Raw genomic sequence first — 18,097 nt, forward strand, 5'->3', positions numbered from 1 at the left:
ATTTTAATCGCACTTCCTCCAGCAGTGTCTAAAGTTTGGAGAAGTTTCTTTAAATAACGCGCAATACCCACCATACTTTGGGACTTGTAGTCATACATTTGCTTTCTGTTTTGTTAAGTATCCGAAGGAATAATTCATGAAACATCATTTCCCAGAAACCAGTACTGGTATATAATTTTATGAGGGGCAACAGACCTTCACGCGGGGACGAGCGCTCATGTAGCGAACGAACGGAAGGCAAGGTGATTGGATTGAGCTGTCAAAAAAATCGGACTCTACTTGCCGACTGAATCTCCGTGCTATGGATTAGTTGAAAGCGGTATATCGCTGCCATGCTCTCCCGTTGACCCAGCCTCGCGCGTCGCTCTCAACCTCTTACCACAGCAAAGGTAAAGTTGACCACAACTCTGTACAGTTTGCGGGAGCATCCCCGCCTCTTAAATATGTATTGCTTGTGGCGAGGGAAGAAGCGCAACAATCTATCTGCACCGACGCTGATTCAACTATCCCCCCCCCCCCCCCGAGCTGAGTAACGAGGTTTTGCCAATCTGATATGAAATATAATTTAACAATTGAAGCAACGCAAGTGTTCAAACTGTAGGCTACTCGACTCAAATGTGCTGAAGCTCAGTAAAGTTCGAGTGATTTCATACACTATCCCTTTTTGAAAGAAGATTGAGAAATATGGATTTGTGCTGGCAGTTTGCCCAGTGGCTTGGACATCATGTTGATAAACATGACAGTAACGTTATATCTATGTCGTGCACTGTTGTCTACTAAATGTTAGGCAATGTGGTTTTGAGGTAATATGATGGGCTGAATTGTTCACCATGTTTTAGTTTTTCTTCGAGTATGTTTCTAAGATGACTGCTCTGAAACTAGGCCTTGAGGTCAGCCTCATTATACTCACTCCTGGGGGATGTTGCAGTGTAGGCAAATAATATGTATGTGTGTAGGCTACTAGACTCGCACAATAGGAACTCTGTAGACTGAAATGTCACCAATGTGAGCTGGGACTCAGTAGGTGCAGTATGTTCCAGGAGTTTTTCTCGACCAGCCACATGAACAGAAAAACCTCTAGGCCCCATGGACAGCCTATAGTTAGTCTGGAGTTTTTCTGGACAGGTCAAATCTAATTTTATTTGACACATACATGTGTTTAGCAGATGTTATTGTGTTTTTAGCTAAATGCTTGTGTTTCTAGCAAAATGCTTGTGTTTCTAGCTAAATGCTTGCGTTTATAGCTCCAGCAGTGCAGTAATATCTAACAATACACACAATTGAAAGTAAAAGATTGGAATTAAGAATATATAAATATTTGGATGAGCAATGTCAGTGGCAGACTAAGATGCAGTAGAATAGGATAGAGTACAGTATATACATATTAGAGGTCTACCGATTTATGATTTTTCAACACCGATACAGATTATTGGAGGACCAAAAAAGCCGATGCCGATTAATCGGCCGATTAAATTTTATTTGTAATAATGACAATTACAACAATACTGAATGAACACTTATTTTAACTTAATATAATACATCAATAAAATCAATTTAGCCTCAAATAAATAATGAAACCTGTTGAATTTGGTTTAAATAATGCAAAAACAAAGTGTTGGAGAAGAAAGTTAAAGTGCAATATGTGGTATGTAAGAAAGCTAACGTTTCAGTTCCTTGTTCAGAACATGAGAACATTTGAAAGCTGATTGTTCCTTTTAACATGAGTCTTCAATATTCCCAGGTAAGAAGTTTTAGGTTGTAGTTATTATAGGACTATTTCCCTCTATACCATTTGTATTTCCAGTGTAACAGTATAGCTTCTCTTCTCACTTTGGTTACACCAGCATCTCGGGAGTTGATAGGCTTGAAGTCATAAACAGCGCAATGCTTGACGCACAACGAAGAGCTGCTGGGAAAACGCAAAGAAAGTGCTGTTTGAATGAATATTTACGTGCCTGCATCTGCCTACCACCGCTCAGTCAGATATTTAGATACTTGTATGCTTGTATGCTCAGTCAGATTATATGCAACGCAGGACACGCTAGATAATATCTAGTAATATCATCAACCATGTGTAGTTAACTAGTGATTATGATTGATTGTTTTTTACAAGATAAGTTTAATGCTAGCTAGCAACTTACCTTGGTTTACTGCTTTCGCGTAACAGGCAGTCTCCTTGTGGAGTGCAACGAGAGAGGCAACGAGAGAGGCAAGTCGTTATTGCCTTGGGCTAGTTAACTCTTAGGTTGCAAGATTAGATCCCCCGAGCTGACCAGGTGAAAATCTGTCGTTCTGCCCCTGAACGAGGCAGTTAACCCACCGTTCCTAGGCTGTTATTGAAAATAAGAATGTGTCCTGAACTGACTTGCCTAGTTAAATAAAGGTATAATTATTTATTTTTTAAATCTGCAAATCGGCACCCAAAAATACAGATTTCCGATTGTTATGAAAACTTGAAATCGGCCCTAATCGGCCATTCCAATTAATCGGTCGACCTCTAATACATATGAGATGAGTAATGCAAGTGATTAAAGTGATTAGTGTTCCAATTATTAAAGTTATCAGTGATTTCAAGTCCATGTATATAGGCAGCAGCCTCTAATGGGATGGCTATTTAACAGTCTGATGGCCTTGAGATTGATGTTTTTCAGTCTCTCTGTCCCAGCTTTGATGCACCTGTACTGACTTCGCCTTCTGGATCATAGCGGGGTGAACAGGTAGTGGTTTGGGTGGTTGTTGTCCTTGATGATCTTTTTGGCCTTCCTCTGTGACATCATGTCCTGGAGGGCAGGTAGTTTGCATCCGGTGATGCGTTGGGCAGACCGCACCACCCTGCAAATCCTCCTGCTACCTCTCTCTGCGATTTCTCCTCAGCTAACAACAAACGTTCCCACAGATTTAGAGAACATTCCCTTAAGTCCCATTAGGTAATTAATCAATGTTGTCATATGAATGTTCTTGTGATGTGCAAGGAATGTTTCCAACAGACCATTCCCTAAGTGTCAAATATAAATTACCCAGAACATGGTTACCATTTTCTCAGAATTTAAGATAATAGTATTGTAGACGTGTTTCATGGGAGTATTACAAGAACATTAATGTGTCCAGTTTTCTGTGGTCAGTAGCCTCAGTTTCCAGGCTTTCTCACTGTTTGTGATGTTCGAGACATGGGGGCATGGTAAGGACTGACTCTTAAGGGTATTAACACAGCTTTACTCACTGGGCACTGTAACACCTGCATAACAATAACCATTCACTACTAGAGTCTAGACCATGTGTCATCCCAAGATGTCATACATTGTATTCTAACCACTGACCAGATTTGGTGTAACTTCCTTTACAATTCAGTCCAAGTCCAATAGAAAGTAATGGTCTGTTTTCACTTACTTCCCTGAATGGAAAGGGGATTGAATCCAGCCCTGATTGTAATCCAGCTTGGGTCGGTGTTACAATAACACACAGTGACACCTTCGAACTTGTTGAACTGACGGGTCTGTCACTCCCTCCACCATATAGCCCAGGACAGGTCTAATAACCACAGGTGCATGGCCTTCCTGTTTCTCTCTGCCTCTCCTAATCATTAACTGTTTACCCCTCACCCACACACACCAGGCTGGAGCATCAGATAGTGCCTGGCCCCATGCAAATCCTCCTGCTACTTCTCTCTGGGATTTCTCCTCGGCTAACAACAAACTTTCCCAAAACTTTAGAGAATGTTGCCTTAAGGGTCTCATTAGGCAATTAACTAATGTTGTCATAGGAATGTTCCTGTGATGTGCAATGAATGTTTCCAAGAGACTATTTCCTGAGTGTCAAATAGAATATACCCAGAACATGGTTACAATGTTCTCAGAATATAAGATATTCATGTTGTAGACACACTTCATGGTAACGTTGAAGAACGTGCATGTGTCCAGTTGTCTCTGGATTAGAAGAATATTCCATCAACGTCAAGCTAAACATACACAGAACATGGTTGCCATGTTCTCAGAATAAGATATTAATGTTCAAGACACTTTTCATGGGATGGTTGCTGTGTATCAGTTGTCAGGATGTTGCCTGATGGTCACGAAGAACCCCCCCCCAAATAAAAAGTTTAATTACACATCAGTCTTTGTTACTGTTGCTGAGCCAATCAAGGTCCTGATTGGTGGACCACTTATCCATTCATATCTTTTTGTAAGGTTAGGGACACAGTGCTTTTAACGTACATATTTGACATTGTGATTTTATTTATTTTTACCCCCTTTTTCAATCTTGTCTCATCACTGTAACTCCCCAACAGGCAAAGGTTGAGTCATGCCTCCTCCGAAACATGACCCACCAAACTTAACACACACCCGCCAGCCACACCAATGTGTCAGAGGCAACAACATTGAACTGACAACCGGAGTCAGCTTACAGGTGCCCGGTCCGCCACAAGGAGTCACTAGATCACAATGAGCCAAGTTAAGCTCCCCCAGGCAGACCCTCCCCTAACAATAGGATTCCAGCTGGTTATGATACAGCCCAAGTCTGTAGGGGCGCCTCTGGCACTGGGATGCAGTACCTTAGACCGCTGCGCCATTCGGGGGGCCCACATTGTGCATTTTCATAGTAATTATTATTCAACATGACCTCACCTGGGATTTGAACTCACAACCTCTTGATTTACTGTACTCCAATCATCCCACTATGCCACCATGTCAGGTATCAGTTAATCTGATTATTATCATTATTTATTTTATGTACTTATTTCAGCGATTTAAGAGCTTTCAGTATAGTTGTATAATTTAACCTCTTTTTAATGATACTCTTGAATCATTATGATCAATTAAAATATTTATTTTTCTTTGGTATACTTTTAACAGAGCTGAGATTTACTTTAAAGTGCATTCACCCTATGCTTACTCCTATCAAGTAGTTTCATCTACATGAGGGGTTAGGATGTCTTTTGGCCATGGCTGAGATATATTGGCCTAATAAGCATATGCCATAGAGAGATCCCTTATTGGGCATTTGTCATCATTGGTGCTGATGGCCTGGGTTTGAGACCCGCTAGGGTAATCACCCTACTCTCACATTCTTAGCAATATACTACTTCAGTTAATGTCATTATTTGGCAACAGTTACAACACACCTGTCTGATACAGTTGAAGTTGGAAGTAGGTTAGGTTGGAGTCATTAAAACTAATTTTTCAACCCCTCCACACATTTCTTGTTAACAAACTATAGTTTTGGAAAGTTGGTTAGGACGTCTACTAGTAATTTTTCTAACAATTGTTTACAGACATATTATTTCACTTATAATTCACTGTATCACAATTCCACTGGGTCAGAAGTTTACATACACTAAGTTGTACCTGTGGATGTATTTCAATGCCTACCTTCAAACTCAGTGCCTCTTTGCTTGACATCATGGGAAAATCAAAATAAATTATTGTAGACCTCCACAGGTCTGGTTCATCCTTGGGAGCAATTTCGAAAAGGCCTGAAGGTACCATGTTCATCTGTACAAACAATAGAACGCAAGTATAAGAACCATGGGAACACATACAGCTCAGGAAGGAGACGAGTTATGTTTCCTAGAGATGAACATACTTTGGTGCAAATCAATCCCAGAACATCCGCAAAGGACCTTGTGAAGATGCTGGAGGAAACAGGTACAAAAGTATCTATATCCACAGTAAAACGAGTCCTATATTGACAGAACTTGAAAGGCTGCTCAGCAAGGAAGAAGCCACTGCTTCAAAATTGCCATTCAAAAAAGCCAGACTACGGTTTGCAACTGCACATGGGGACAAAGGTCGTACTTTTTAGAGAAATGTCCTCTGGTCTGATGAAACAAAGAAATAACTGTTTGGCCACAATGACCATTGTTACGTTTTGAGGAAAAAGGGGGAGCCTTGCAAGCCGAAGAAAACCATTGCAACCGTGAGGCACAGTGGTAGCAGCATCATGTTGTGGGGGTGCATTGCTGCCGGAGGGACTGGTGCACTACACAAAATAGATGGCATCATGAGGGAGGACAATTATGTGGATCTATTGAAGCAACATGTCAAGAGTCAAGACATCAGTCAATAAGTTTGGTCGCAAATGTGTCTTCCAAATGGACAATGACCCCAAGCATACTTCCAAAGTTGTGGCAAAATGGCTTAAGGACAACAAAGTCAAGGTATTGGAGTGGCCATCACAAAGCCCTGACCTCAATCATATAGACAATTGGTGGGCAGAACTGAAAAAGCGTGTGCGAGCAAGAATGTGAGAGTAGGCTGATTTTTCCCCTAGCAGGTCTCAAACCCAGGCCACCAGCACCAATGACCAACAACCTAACCACTTTCCCAATAAAGGATAGGCTGTGCTTATTGGACCAGTATAGTTAGCCCCTGTCCTGTTCAGAAGACGCACTAACCCCTCCTCCTTAGGTACTTGTGTAGATCTGAAACAACTTGATAGGTGTAAGGTTGTAAGCAAAAAGGTACTTCAAGTGCATTCACATCTCAGCTATGTTAAAGGTACACTTAAAAAATTTAACTTTTCTTGATAATAGTGATTCAGGAGTATCATTAAAACAGGTGAACATGCTCCACAAACATGAGACAACTATAATGGAAGCCCTTTAATTGCTGGAATAAGTTAATCAATCAAAGATGAGAATAGACAGATTACCTGAGACATGACACTGACATGGTGGCGTAGCAGGAAGGTCGGCGTACCGTGAACCAGGAGGTTGTCAGTTTTTAAATCCCAGGTGAGGACTGTTGAATAATAATTACTGTATAAATGATCATGCACAATGTATTCATGTAGGTCAAATATGTAAATCGAAACACTAGGTTCAAAGCTCTGTGTGAGTATCTCTATCCTTGACAACAGACAAAGCTATGAATGGATCAGTTGTTCACCAATCAGGTCCTTGATTGGCTGGACAATAGTAACAAGGTGTGATGTTTAGTGAAACATATGGGAAGAAGCTTTGTGACCATCAGGTGACGTCCTGACAACCTATATATATACACACACACACACACTCACAGCAAATCATCTGGTAGTGTTGATTTGTCAGTGTAACATTTCAGTTGATTCAGCAGTTAAATTGAACTCTAAGACATTATCAATCAGTGGTGTAAAAGAACCCCAGTGTTGGTGTTAATAACCCGTGTTGAGTGAAAACATTCCCATCAAAACCACAGCCATCATTATGAGATTTGCCTGCACGCTGTACTGCAAGACAGGCATTTTTATTGTTTTTAATATCTGTGTTTTTGCATTTACATTGATTGATTCATCTTATGTTACACAAAGATAAATAACAAACATTTTTTCAAATCTGGTCTAATCAGTTAGTTAGATTTATTGCACCCATTACTGAAATGTTTCCAACTGTTGGATGTCCTAACTCTGTCTGGTTTCCAATAGGAATTATACATCACTTTGCAAGCCTGCATAATGTGTAAATCAGGAGGTTTCTAACACCGCTATGTTAGGGTAAACCTTGGTCATCAAAGTAAGGCCTTATGATATATTTAATGTATTGTCCTAAAAAGTTTTAATAATACATTTAGTCTCCAGTAAGAACTCACTTGGTGAAGTCCACAGGACTGAAACTACTACTTCTTCGTGTTTTATGGCGGACTACAACCCAAAAATGTGTAATGCAGCCACCAACTGGACAGGGTTGAGAAAAAAAAGTACAAAGAAAAATCCATACTTGATGAGGAAAACTAACCCAAATGAAAATAGTACATTGACAAAAACAAAACTCTCAATTATTCCTTCCTTCAAATCTCCATATTTTTCTTCTCAGGCTCTAGGGCCTGAGAGAGTGGCACAGCTTGTGACAATACTCTATGCATGTCCTCTGCCGAGAAGTTTTTCAGTCCCAGGAACCACTCCGCCGCATCCACAATGATATCTATTTTTCTGTACTTCGTTTCCACCTTGGCAGTGCCATTAATCTCCATAGCTATAAAGGCCACAAAGTCCACCTTCTTAACCTCCTATAATATCAGTGTCCTACTCTACTGGTTAAAGGCAACATGTGCAGCCTACAGTGAAGGCCTATCCACCACCATGGACTCTTTGGGAGCACCATTCGAACCCTCAACCCTTTTAACAGCTGATGCATAAGAAATGCTCTGGACAGCCCTTGCTTTGGCAGAACTGAAAATGAACAAGTTCAACAAGCATGTCTCTGTCACGAACAAGTACATGTCATGGGTGGTAACTCTGCAATTCACTCAAAGGCGCACTTTGAAATTATATTGGGGGCGTGGCTTTCATGTTGTTATGGCCACCCATGAGTGAAAGTGTTGTACGAGTATAAGTGGCCTATGGTTCTGTTAACTGAAGTTTGAGTGTGTCTACTGTCAGTCCTGAAGTCTTTGTAAATGATTACATAAAAGCATTTGGCACTAAAGACCTATTGTTACAATATCTCTAATTCAACATTAGCGATATTGTGAAGTGATACGGACCTCTTTACATAATTGTAAAAATATACTATTTCAGGTGTTATTGCTTAACACCATTGGTGTAAACTATATACACTTCCTAGTGTTCAAAATTCTATATAAGGTGTTTTTGCATAACAGTGTTAATTCCCAAACACTGGCAAAGTATAACAGCGTCAGCACTAAGCACAGGGTTAATTTAACACTGAAAAGTGTGGACCCGTATCGACACTGTCAAGTGTTAAATGTAACACGGTCATGAACCAGGTTTCCATCCAATCTTTTTATGCGGGTAAAGTACATGTCAGATAAAAAATGTCATGACCGGCCTGATGGAAACGGAACACTTTTCGCTAAACTTTCCAAATGTCGACAAAACAATTCTAGGCAAGGTGAGATATTTTTGTCGGTAAAATTAATTATGTGAGAAATGTTGGCAGAAATACTTATATGCAAATATTGATATAGTAACCATCATATCGAAATAATAAACTTGGAGTCACGCGATGACATGTGGTCCTTCAACTACGACTGGTCAGGTAATCATGCTGTTTATTAGGCTACAGATGAAATAAGTTCCGATGCACTTCACAGGGTGGTGAAAGTGCAAGGTTAGGAGTTTGTTGCTCCTTTCCAATACATGTTGAGGGTTTTATTTTGGCGACATGATAATCTGTGCTTGGCTGCTGTTTGACAGGTAAAAATATTCTTCATCGTTTGTCCATAATAATAATCTCATCATGTAGGCTATATGTGAGCTCTAGGCTGGAGTGCACGTGCCAATATCAGAATGTGCACACTTGCTATATAACACACTTTTTTTGCGAGACAACCATCAGTAGAGTGAAAATGCAATAGAAACCCATTTAACTTGTATCTTTTTATACGGTACATGGGAATTTAACCGCAAAAGGTATTCTTATGTGCACTACATCATTACGCACAGCCTTTATCTGCAACAAGTCAGTTTGATAGGAAAATGTGCATATTATTTTTATGCGGATTTTAGAGTATTTACATAAATCTGTTGTCAATTGGATGAAAACCTAGCTAGTGTTGATTTAACACTGGATAATTTGCTGTGCAGAAATGTTCTTGAAATGTGTCTAGACTATTTTTAATATTTTATGTTCTGAGAACATGGTAACCATGAAACCAATATTCTTCTAACCCACAGAAAATTGGATACGAATGTTCTTGCATTGTTCTCATGAAACGTGTCATGGCAACCATGTGTCATGGCAACCATGTTCTGTGTATGTTTGGCGGGACGTTGATGGACTTCTCTCCGAACCCACAGAACTGGACATGTGAAAGTTATTCAAAGTACCATGAAATGTGTCTAGAACGTTCAAATTGTACATTCTGAGAACATGGCAACCACTTTCTGGGTCTGTTGTGTTTGACATTAAGGGAATGTTTTCCTTACTCTAATGCCAAAACATGCTAAAAAGGTTCCCAGAAGGTTTTCACTAACATATATAGAATGTTTCGCTAACTAATGGAAAACTGGACACTCAAACATTAGAGGAACATTATGGGTTAACATTACAAAAAAACGTTCTCTGCCTAAATTTGTTAGCTGGGAAAATGAAGACTCACAAATATCACTCTTTGGGTCCTGGGTTATTCCTGACTGTGTGACCTGCCTAGTTCAGAAATGTTGTTTTTCTCTCCATTTAAAAAAAATGTGTGTTGTGATTTATATTTGTAGCAGTACTTCTCCTTGCCTCTCCTCTCCTCCAGGTGTGGCCCTGTGTGTGTGAGACATGTCGGATAAGATGTCTAGTTTCCTACACATCGGGGACATCTGCTCCCTGTATGCAGAGGGCTCCACCAATGGCTTTATCAGCACTCTGGGGTGAGTTCATTTCACCTATCCCTTTTCTACTTGAGCTATTATCACTGATTGGCAAACATTGATACCATCAATTGTAGTCATTTTAGACTGTGCCTATTTCTTTCCTCATCCCAAATGAATGGGAATCACTGAAATGTGGCTACAGGAACATTAGATAATTTACTTACAATCATATCTAAGTCAACACAATTTTTCACTTTGAGCACCTGTCCCTCTAAAGGTCTGTGCACGGCCCTGAGTGATCAAATAACATTGTATTGTCACATGAGCCGAATACAACAGGTGTAGGTAGAGCTTACAGTGAAATGCTTACTTACAAGCCCCTAACCAACAATGCAGATTTAAAAAATACGGATAAGAATAAGAGATAAAAGTAAAGTCATTAAAGAGCAGCAGCAGTAAAATAACAATAGCGAGACTATATACATTTACATTACATTTAAGTCATTTAGCAGACGCTCTTATCCAGAGCGACTTACAAATTGGTGCATTCACCTTATGACATCCAGTGGAACAACCACTTTACAATAGTGCATCTAAATATTTTAAGGGGGGAGGGGGTGAGAAGGATTACTTTATCCTATCCTAGGTATTCCTTAAAGAGGTGGGGTTTCAGGTGTCTCCGGAAGGTGGTGATTGACTCCGCTGTCCTGGCGTCGTGAGGGAGTTTGTTCCACCATTGGGGAGCCAGAGCAGCGAACAGTTTTGACTGAGCTGAGCGGGAACTGTACTTCCTCAGTGGTAGGGAGGCGAGCAGGCCAGAGGTGGATGAACGCAGTGCCCTTATTTGGGTGTAGGGCCTGATCAGAGCCTGGAGGTACTGAGGTGCCGTTCCCCTCACAGCTCCGTAGGCAAGCACCATGGTCTTGTAGCGGATGCGAGCTTCAACTGGAAGCCAGTGGAGAGAACGGAGGAGCGGGGTGACATGAGAGAACTTGGGAAGGTTGAACACTAGACGGGCTGCGGCGTTCTGGATGAGTTGTAGGGGTTTAATGGCACAGGCAGGGAGCCCAGCCAACAGCGAGTTGCAGTAATCCAGACGGGAGATGACAAGTGCCTGGATTAGGACCTGCGCCGCTTCCTGTGTGAGGCAGGGTCGTACTCTGCGGATGTTGTAGAGCATGAACCTACAGGAACGGGCCACCGCCTTGATGTTAGTTGAGAACGACAGTTTGTTGTCCAGGATCACGCCAAGGTTCTTAGCGCTCTGGGAGGAGGACACAATGGAGTTGTCAACCGTGATGGCGAGATCATGGAACGGGCAGTCCTTCCCGGGAGGAAGAGCAGCTCCGTCTTGCCGAAGTTCAGCTTGAGGTGGTGATCCGTCATCCACACTGATATGTCTGCCAGACATGCAGAGATGCGATTCGCCACCTGGTCATCAGAAGGGGGAAAGGAGAAGATTAATTGTGTGTCCTGCATAGCAATGATAGGAGAGACCATGTGAGGTTATGACAGAGCCAAGTGACTTGGTGTATAGCGAGAATAGGAGAGGGCCTAGAACAGAGCCCTGGGGGACACCAGTGGTGAGAGCGCGTGGTGAGGAGACAGATTCTCGCCACGCCACCTGGTAGGAGCGACCTGTCAGGTAGGACGCAATCCAAGCGTGGGCCGCGCCGGAGATGCCCAACTCGGAGAGGGTGGAGAGGAGGATCTGATGGTTCACAGTATCGAAGGCAGCCGATAGGTCTAGAAGGATGAGAGCAGAGGAGAGAGAGTTAGCTTTAGCGGTGCGGAGCGCCTCCGTGATACAGAGAAGAGCAGTCTCAGTTGAATGACTAGTCTTGAAACCTGACTGATTTGGATCAAGAAGGTCATTCTGAGAGAGATAGCGGGAGAGCTGACCAAGGACGGCACGTTCAAGAGTTTTGGAGAGAAAAGAAAGAAGGGATACTGGTCTGTAGTTGTTGACATCGGAGGGATCGAGTGTAGGTTTTTTCAGAAGGGGTGCAACTCTCGCTCTCTTGAAGACGGAAGGGACGTAGCCAGCGGTCAGGGATAAGTTGATGAGCGAGGTGAGGTAAGGGAGAAGGTCTCCGGAAATGGTCTGGAGAAGAGAGGGGATAGGGTCGAGCGGGCAGGTTGTTGGGCGGCCGGCCGTCACAAGACGCGAGATTTCATCTGGAGAGAGAGGGGAGAAAGAGGTCAGAGCACAGGGTAGGGCAGTGTGAGCAGAACCAGCGGTGTTGTTTGACTTAGCAAACGAGGATCGGATGTCGTCGATCTTCTTTTCAAAATGGTTGACGAAGTCATCTGCAGAGAGGGAGGAGGGGGAGGGGGAGGAGGATTCAGGAGGGAGGAGAATGTGGCAAAGAGCTTCCTAGGGTTAGAGGCAGATGCTTGGAATTTAGAGTGGTAGAAAGTGGCTTTAGCAGCAGAGACAGAGGAGGAAAATGTAGAGAGGAGGGAGTGAAAGGATGCCAGGTCCGCAGGGAGGCGAGTTTTCCTCCATTTCCGCTCGGCCTTCCGGAGCCCTGTTCTGTGAGCTCGCATTGAGTCGTCAAGCCACGGAGCGGGAGGGGAGGACCGAGCCGGCCTGGAAGATAGGGGACATAGAGAGTCAAAGGTGCAGAAAGGGAGGAGAGGAGGGTTGAGGAGGCAGAATCAGGAGATAGGTTGGAGAAGGTTTGAGCAGAGGGAAGAGATGATAGGATGGAAGAGGAGAGAGTAGCGGGGGAGAGAGAGCGAAGGTTGGGACGGCGCGATACCATCCGAGTAGGGGCAGTGTGGGAAGTGTTGGATGAGAGCGAGAGGGAAAAGGATACAAGGTAGTGGTCGGAGACTTGGAGGGGAGTTGCAATGAGGTTAGTGGAAGAACAGCATCTAGTAAAGATGAGGTCGAGCGTATTGCCTGCCTTGTGAGTAGGGGGAAGGTGAGAGGGTGAGGTCAAAAGAGGAGAGGAGTGGAAAGAAGGAGGCAGAGAGGAATGAGTCAAAGGTAGACGTGGGGAGGTTAAAGTCGCCCAGAACTGTGAGAGGTGAGCCGTCCTCAGGAAAGGAGCTTATCAAGGCATCAAGCTCATTGATGAACTCTCCGAGGGGACCTGGAGGGCGATAAATGATAAGGATGTTAAGCTTGAAAGGGCTGGTAACTGTGACAGCATGAAATTCAAAGGAGGCGATAGACAGATGGGTAAGGGGAGAAAGAGAGAATGACCACATGGGAGAGATAAGGATCCCTATGCCACCACCCCGCTGACCAGAAGCTCTCGGGGTGTGCGAGAACACGTGGGCGGACGAAGAGAGAGCAGTATATACAGGGCGGTACCGATACAAAGTCAATGTGCAGGGGCACCGGTTAGTTGAGGTAGTATGTACATGTAGGTAGAGTTACTTTAATAACTATGCATAGATGACAACTTAGAGCAGCAGTGGTGTAAATGTCTAGACATTCAGGAGTCTTATGGCTTGGGGGTAGAAGCTGTTTAGAAGCCTCTTGGACCTAGACTTGGCGCTCCGGTCCTGCTTGCCGTGCGATAGCAGCGAGAACAGTCTATTACTCGGGTGGCTGGAGTCTTTGACAATTTTTATGGCCTTCCTCTGACACCGCCTGGTATAGAGGTCCTGGATGGCAGGAAGCTTGGCCCCAATGATGTACTGGGCTGTTCACACTATCCTATGTAGTGCCTTGCGGTCGTAGACTGACCAGTTGCCATACCAGGCCGTGATGCAACCAGTCAGGATGCTCTCGATGGTGCAGCTGTAGAACATTTTGAGGATCTGAGGACCCATGCCTAATCTTTTTAGTCACCTGAGGGGGAATAGGTTTTGTTGTGCCCTCTTCACGACTGTCTTGGTGTGCTTGGACCATGTTAGTTTGTTGGTGATATGGACACCAAGGAACTTGAAGCTCTCAATCTGCCCCACTGCAGCCCCGTTGATGAGAATGGGGACATGCTCAGTCCTCTTTTTTTCTGTAGTCCACAATCATCTCCTTTGTCTTGTTGAGGGAGAGGTTGCTGTCCTGGCACCACACTGCCAGGTCTCTGACCTTCTCCCTATAGGCTGTCTCGTCGTTGTCAGTGATCAGGCCTATCACTGTTGTGTCATCTGAAAATTTTATGATGGTGTTGGAGTTGTGCCTGGCCGTGCAGTCATGCGTGAACAGGGAGTACAGGAGGGGACTGAGCACACACCCCTGAGGGGCCCCTATGTTGAGGATCAGCGTGGCGGATGTGTTGTTACCTGCACTTACCACCTGGGGGTGGCCCGTCAGGAAGTCCAGGATCCAGTTGCAGAGAGAGGTGTTAAGTCCCAAGGTCCTTAGCTTATAGATGCGCTTTGAGGGCACTATGGTGTTGAATGCTGAACTGTAGTCAATGAATAGTATTCTCACAAAGGTGTTCCTTTAGTCCAGGTGGGAAAGGGCAGTGTGGTGTGCAATAGAAATTGCATCATCTGTGGATCTATTGGGGCGGTATGCAATTTGGAGTGGGTTCCTGGGATGATGGTGTTGATGTGAGCCATGACATGCCTTTCAAAGCCCTTCATGGCTACAGACGTGAGTGCAACGGGTCGGTAGTCATTTAGGCAGGTTCCTTAGTGTTCTTTGGCACGGGCTATGGTGGTCTGCTTAAAACATGCTGGTATTACAGACTCAAAGGTCTAAAATGTCAGTGAAGACACTTGCCAGTTGGTCAGCGCATGCTGGTAAAACATCTGGCCCTGCGGCCTTGTGAATGTTTACCTGTTTAAATGTCTTACTCACATCGGCTGGAGAGCGTGAACACACAGTCATCCGGAACAGCTGGTGCTGTCATGCATGTTTCAGTGTTATTTCCCTCGAAGCGAGCACAGTTGTTTTGCTCGTGTCACTGGGCAGCTCTTCCCTTTGAAGTCTGTAATGTTTTGCAAGCCCTGCCACATCTTAGTACGATTCGATGTTAGTCCTGTATTGATGCTTTGCCTGTTTGACGATTCATCTGAGGGCATAGCGGAATTTCTTATAAGCTTCCGGGTTAAAGCCCCGCTCCTTGAAAGCGGAAGCTCTAGCCTTTAGCTCAGTGCGGATGCTGCCTGTAATCCATGGCTTCTTGTTGGGGTATGTATGTACGGTCGCTGTGGGGACGACGTCATCGATGCACTTATTGATGAAGCCAATGACTGATGTGGTGTACTCCTCAATGCCATCAGAGGAATCACGGAACATATTCCAGTCTGTGCTAGCAAAACAATCCTGTAGCTTAGCATCTGCTTTGTCTGACTACTTTTCTTCCTGACCACGGATGCCGTTCAAAAGCAGTCAGCTGGATCTATTCAGCAGATCCCATGGGACTTAAACTTATCTGGGCATTAGGCCGGTTTTGAGGTCTGAAAATGTCTGACAGACTTTCATTTGGGAGGGAACTATCCCTTTAAGGGTGAATTCATAGCTTCATCTACACTTGAAAAGGTCATAAAGGTAATGCCATCAAAGCTCTGCAGTGCATATATAAATGACTTTTGTCTGTGGTGGATGTGGTGTGTTTGATAGAGGAATGCTGTGGAGATTAATCACAGAAGAGATGGTGTGGCCTGTGTGTCAGTTAACCTCTTTGGGAAGTTTATTGTGGCTGGGAGGTACTGGCACAAAGGGCTGTGTATGTCAGGTGGAGGGGTCTCTACTTTGCTGCACAGGGAGGGGCCCCTCTGCCTTCGGCCGTCTGTGGGCCACTGATAGAGCGTGGTTTGGAAGAGTTGATAAATGACGTACCCACTTTTCCCAAAGAACAGGGCTGGGAGAACTAAGCCCTTTGAAGTGGAAGTGGATGTCTGGTCCTGGATGGCTCCATGACCATGATAGTATGTATAATTTACTGGGAGACTGGGAGGAATTGGAAGTAAGGGGGATGCAATGAACACAATGGTAAGATGTTTGTGTGTACGGGCACCAGCATGCTTGTGCATGTGGACGAGAGAGAGAAAAAGTACATTGGACCATAATACCAGTGATTATCTACCGCGAGAATGAATGGTTCTAGTCAAGGAGCAATTGAAGCCTGGAAAAATATGCTTGACTCTGTAAATAATCATCTCAGCTAAAGCCCAACACGGGCTGTATAAATTGTTATTTGTACAACACATACAAACAATTGGATTGGATGGAGACCTCTTGGCTGGTTGGGGGAATGGGATGGGATGGGAGGTTGGAGGTGGAGACACTACTTTTTTCCCTCTTGTATATATTAAATGTATTATCACTTAAACTTTATGATTATGATCAACACACACACAACTTCTCCATAAGATCAATCCCACCTGACTTCTAGAGGCTCAGTATTCCTGGAACCCCCGGCTGCTCATGAAAAATGGATCAGACAGAGTCACAGCAGAAAGAGACCTCACTGCCTCCACTGAGTTGTTTTACTATCCTTGTGGGGACCAAACAAAATTCTTAAAATGAACCTTAAACCTAACTCTAATGTGAATTGTAACCCTAACCTTAAACCTAAGTCTAAAATATAATTTTCCCTTGTGCAGTGTGGCACAGCTCCTTCACATAGAGTTGATCAGGCTATTGATTTTGGCCTGTGGAATATTGTCCCACTCCTCTTAAATGGCTGCGCGAAGTTGCTGGATATTGGAGGGAACTGGAACATACTGTCGAACATGTAGATTTAGACCATCCCAAACAAGCTCAATGGGTGACATGTCTGGTGAGTATGCAGACCATAGAAGAACTAGGACATTTTTAGCTTCTAGAAATTGTTACAGATCGTTGAGACATGGCCACGCATTATCAAGCCGAAACATGAGGTGATGGCCGCGGATGAATAGTACGACAATGGGCCTCCAGGATCACTTCACAGTATCTCTGTGCATTCAAATTGCCATTTATAAATTAAATTGTGTTCATTGTCCGTAGCTTATGCCTGCCCATACCATAACCCCACCGCCACCATAGGGCACTCTGTTCAGAACGTTGACATCAGCAAGTCGTTCGTCCACATGATGCCATACACATGGTCTGCTATTGTGAGGCCGTTTGGACGTATTGCCAAATTCTCTAAACGACATTTGAGGCAGCTTATGATGGAGAAATTAATATTATATTCTCTGCAAAAGCTCTGGTGGACATTGCTGCAGTCAGCATGCCAATTGCATGCACCCTCAGCTTCAGACATCTGTGGCATTGTGTTGTGACAAAACTGCACATTTTAGTGGCCTTTTATTGTCCCCAGCACAAGGTGCACCTGTGTAATGACAATGATGATTAATCAGCTTCTTGATATGCCACACCTGTCAGGTTGATGGATTATCTTGGCAAATGAGAAATGCTTTTTGGGGTATTGAATTTCAGTTCATTAAACATGGGACCAACACTTTACTTGTTGCTTTTATATTTTTGTTGAATGTACTTTTTACTCCATACATTTTTCCTGTCACGCAAAAGTACTCACTGCATTTTGAATGCTTAACAGGACAGGAAAATGGTCCTCATCGAGAGAACTTCCCTGGTCATCCCTACTGCCGCTGATCCGACGGACTCGCTAAGCACATGCTTAATTTGTAAATTATATCTGAGTGCTGGCGTGTGCCCCTGACTATCCGTAATTTAAAAAACAAGATAATTGTGCCATCTGGTTTGCCTAATATAAGGATTTTTTTATTATTTTCACTTTTTATACTTAAGTATATTTTTGCAATTACATTTCCTTTTGATACTTTAGTATATTTAATAAAAATACTTTTAGACTTTTACTCAAGTAGTATTTTACTGGGTGACTTTTACTTGAGTCGACTGATCATGTGTGTGGACACTCCACGAGTCCACAGGAACACGACTAGGATGGATGTGGGATCTGGCTGGAGTCCAGGCAATCTT

At 43.5% G+C, this 18,097-nt stretch overlaps 1 protein-coding gene across 4 annotated transcripts in view; it reads left to right on the forward strand.

Moving 5' to 3' along the window:
- Nucleotides 1-207: 207 nt before the first annotated feature.
- The window catches only part of LOC124003822 (inositol 1,4,5-trisphosphate receptor type 1), a 179,561-nt gene continuing 161,671 nt past the window's right edge, over nucleotides 208-18,097 (forward strand). For all 4 annotated transcript variants that reach the window (XM_046312419.1, XM_046312421.1, XM_046312422.1 and 1 more), the window contains exons 1-2: nucleotides 208-389; nucleotides 10,179-10,293. In XM_046312419.1, the coding sequence (XP_046168375.1) occupies nucleotides 10,202-10,293 (92 nt within the window). In that variant the 5' untranslated portion in view covers nucleotides 208-389; nucleotides 10,179-10,201. The remainder of the gene's footprint in view (nucleotides 390-10,178; nucleotides 10,294-18,097) is intronic.

Source organism: Oncorhynchus gorbuscha, linkage group LG18 (assembly GCF_021184085.1).
Source record: "Oncorhynchus gorbuscha isolate QuinsamMale2020 ecotype Even-year linkage group LG18, OgorEven_v1.0, whole genome shotgun sequence".
In the NCBI taxonomy this organism is placed as follows: domain Eukaryota; kingdom Metazoa; phylum Chordata; class Actinopteri; order Salmoniformes; family Salmonidae; genus Oncorhynchus; species Oncorhynchus gorbuscha.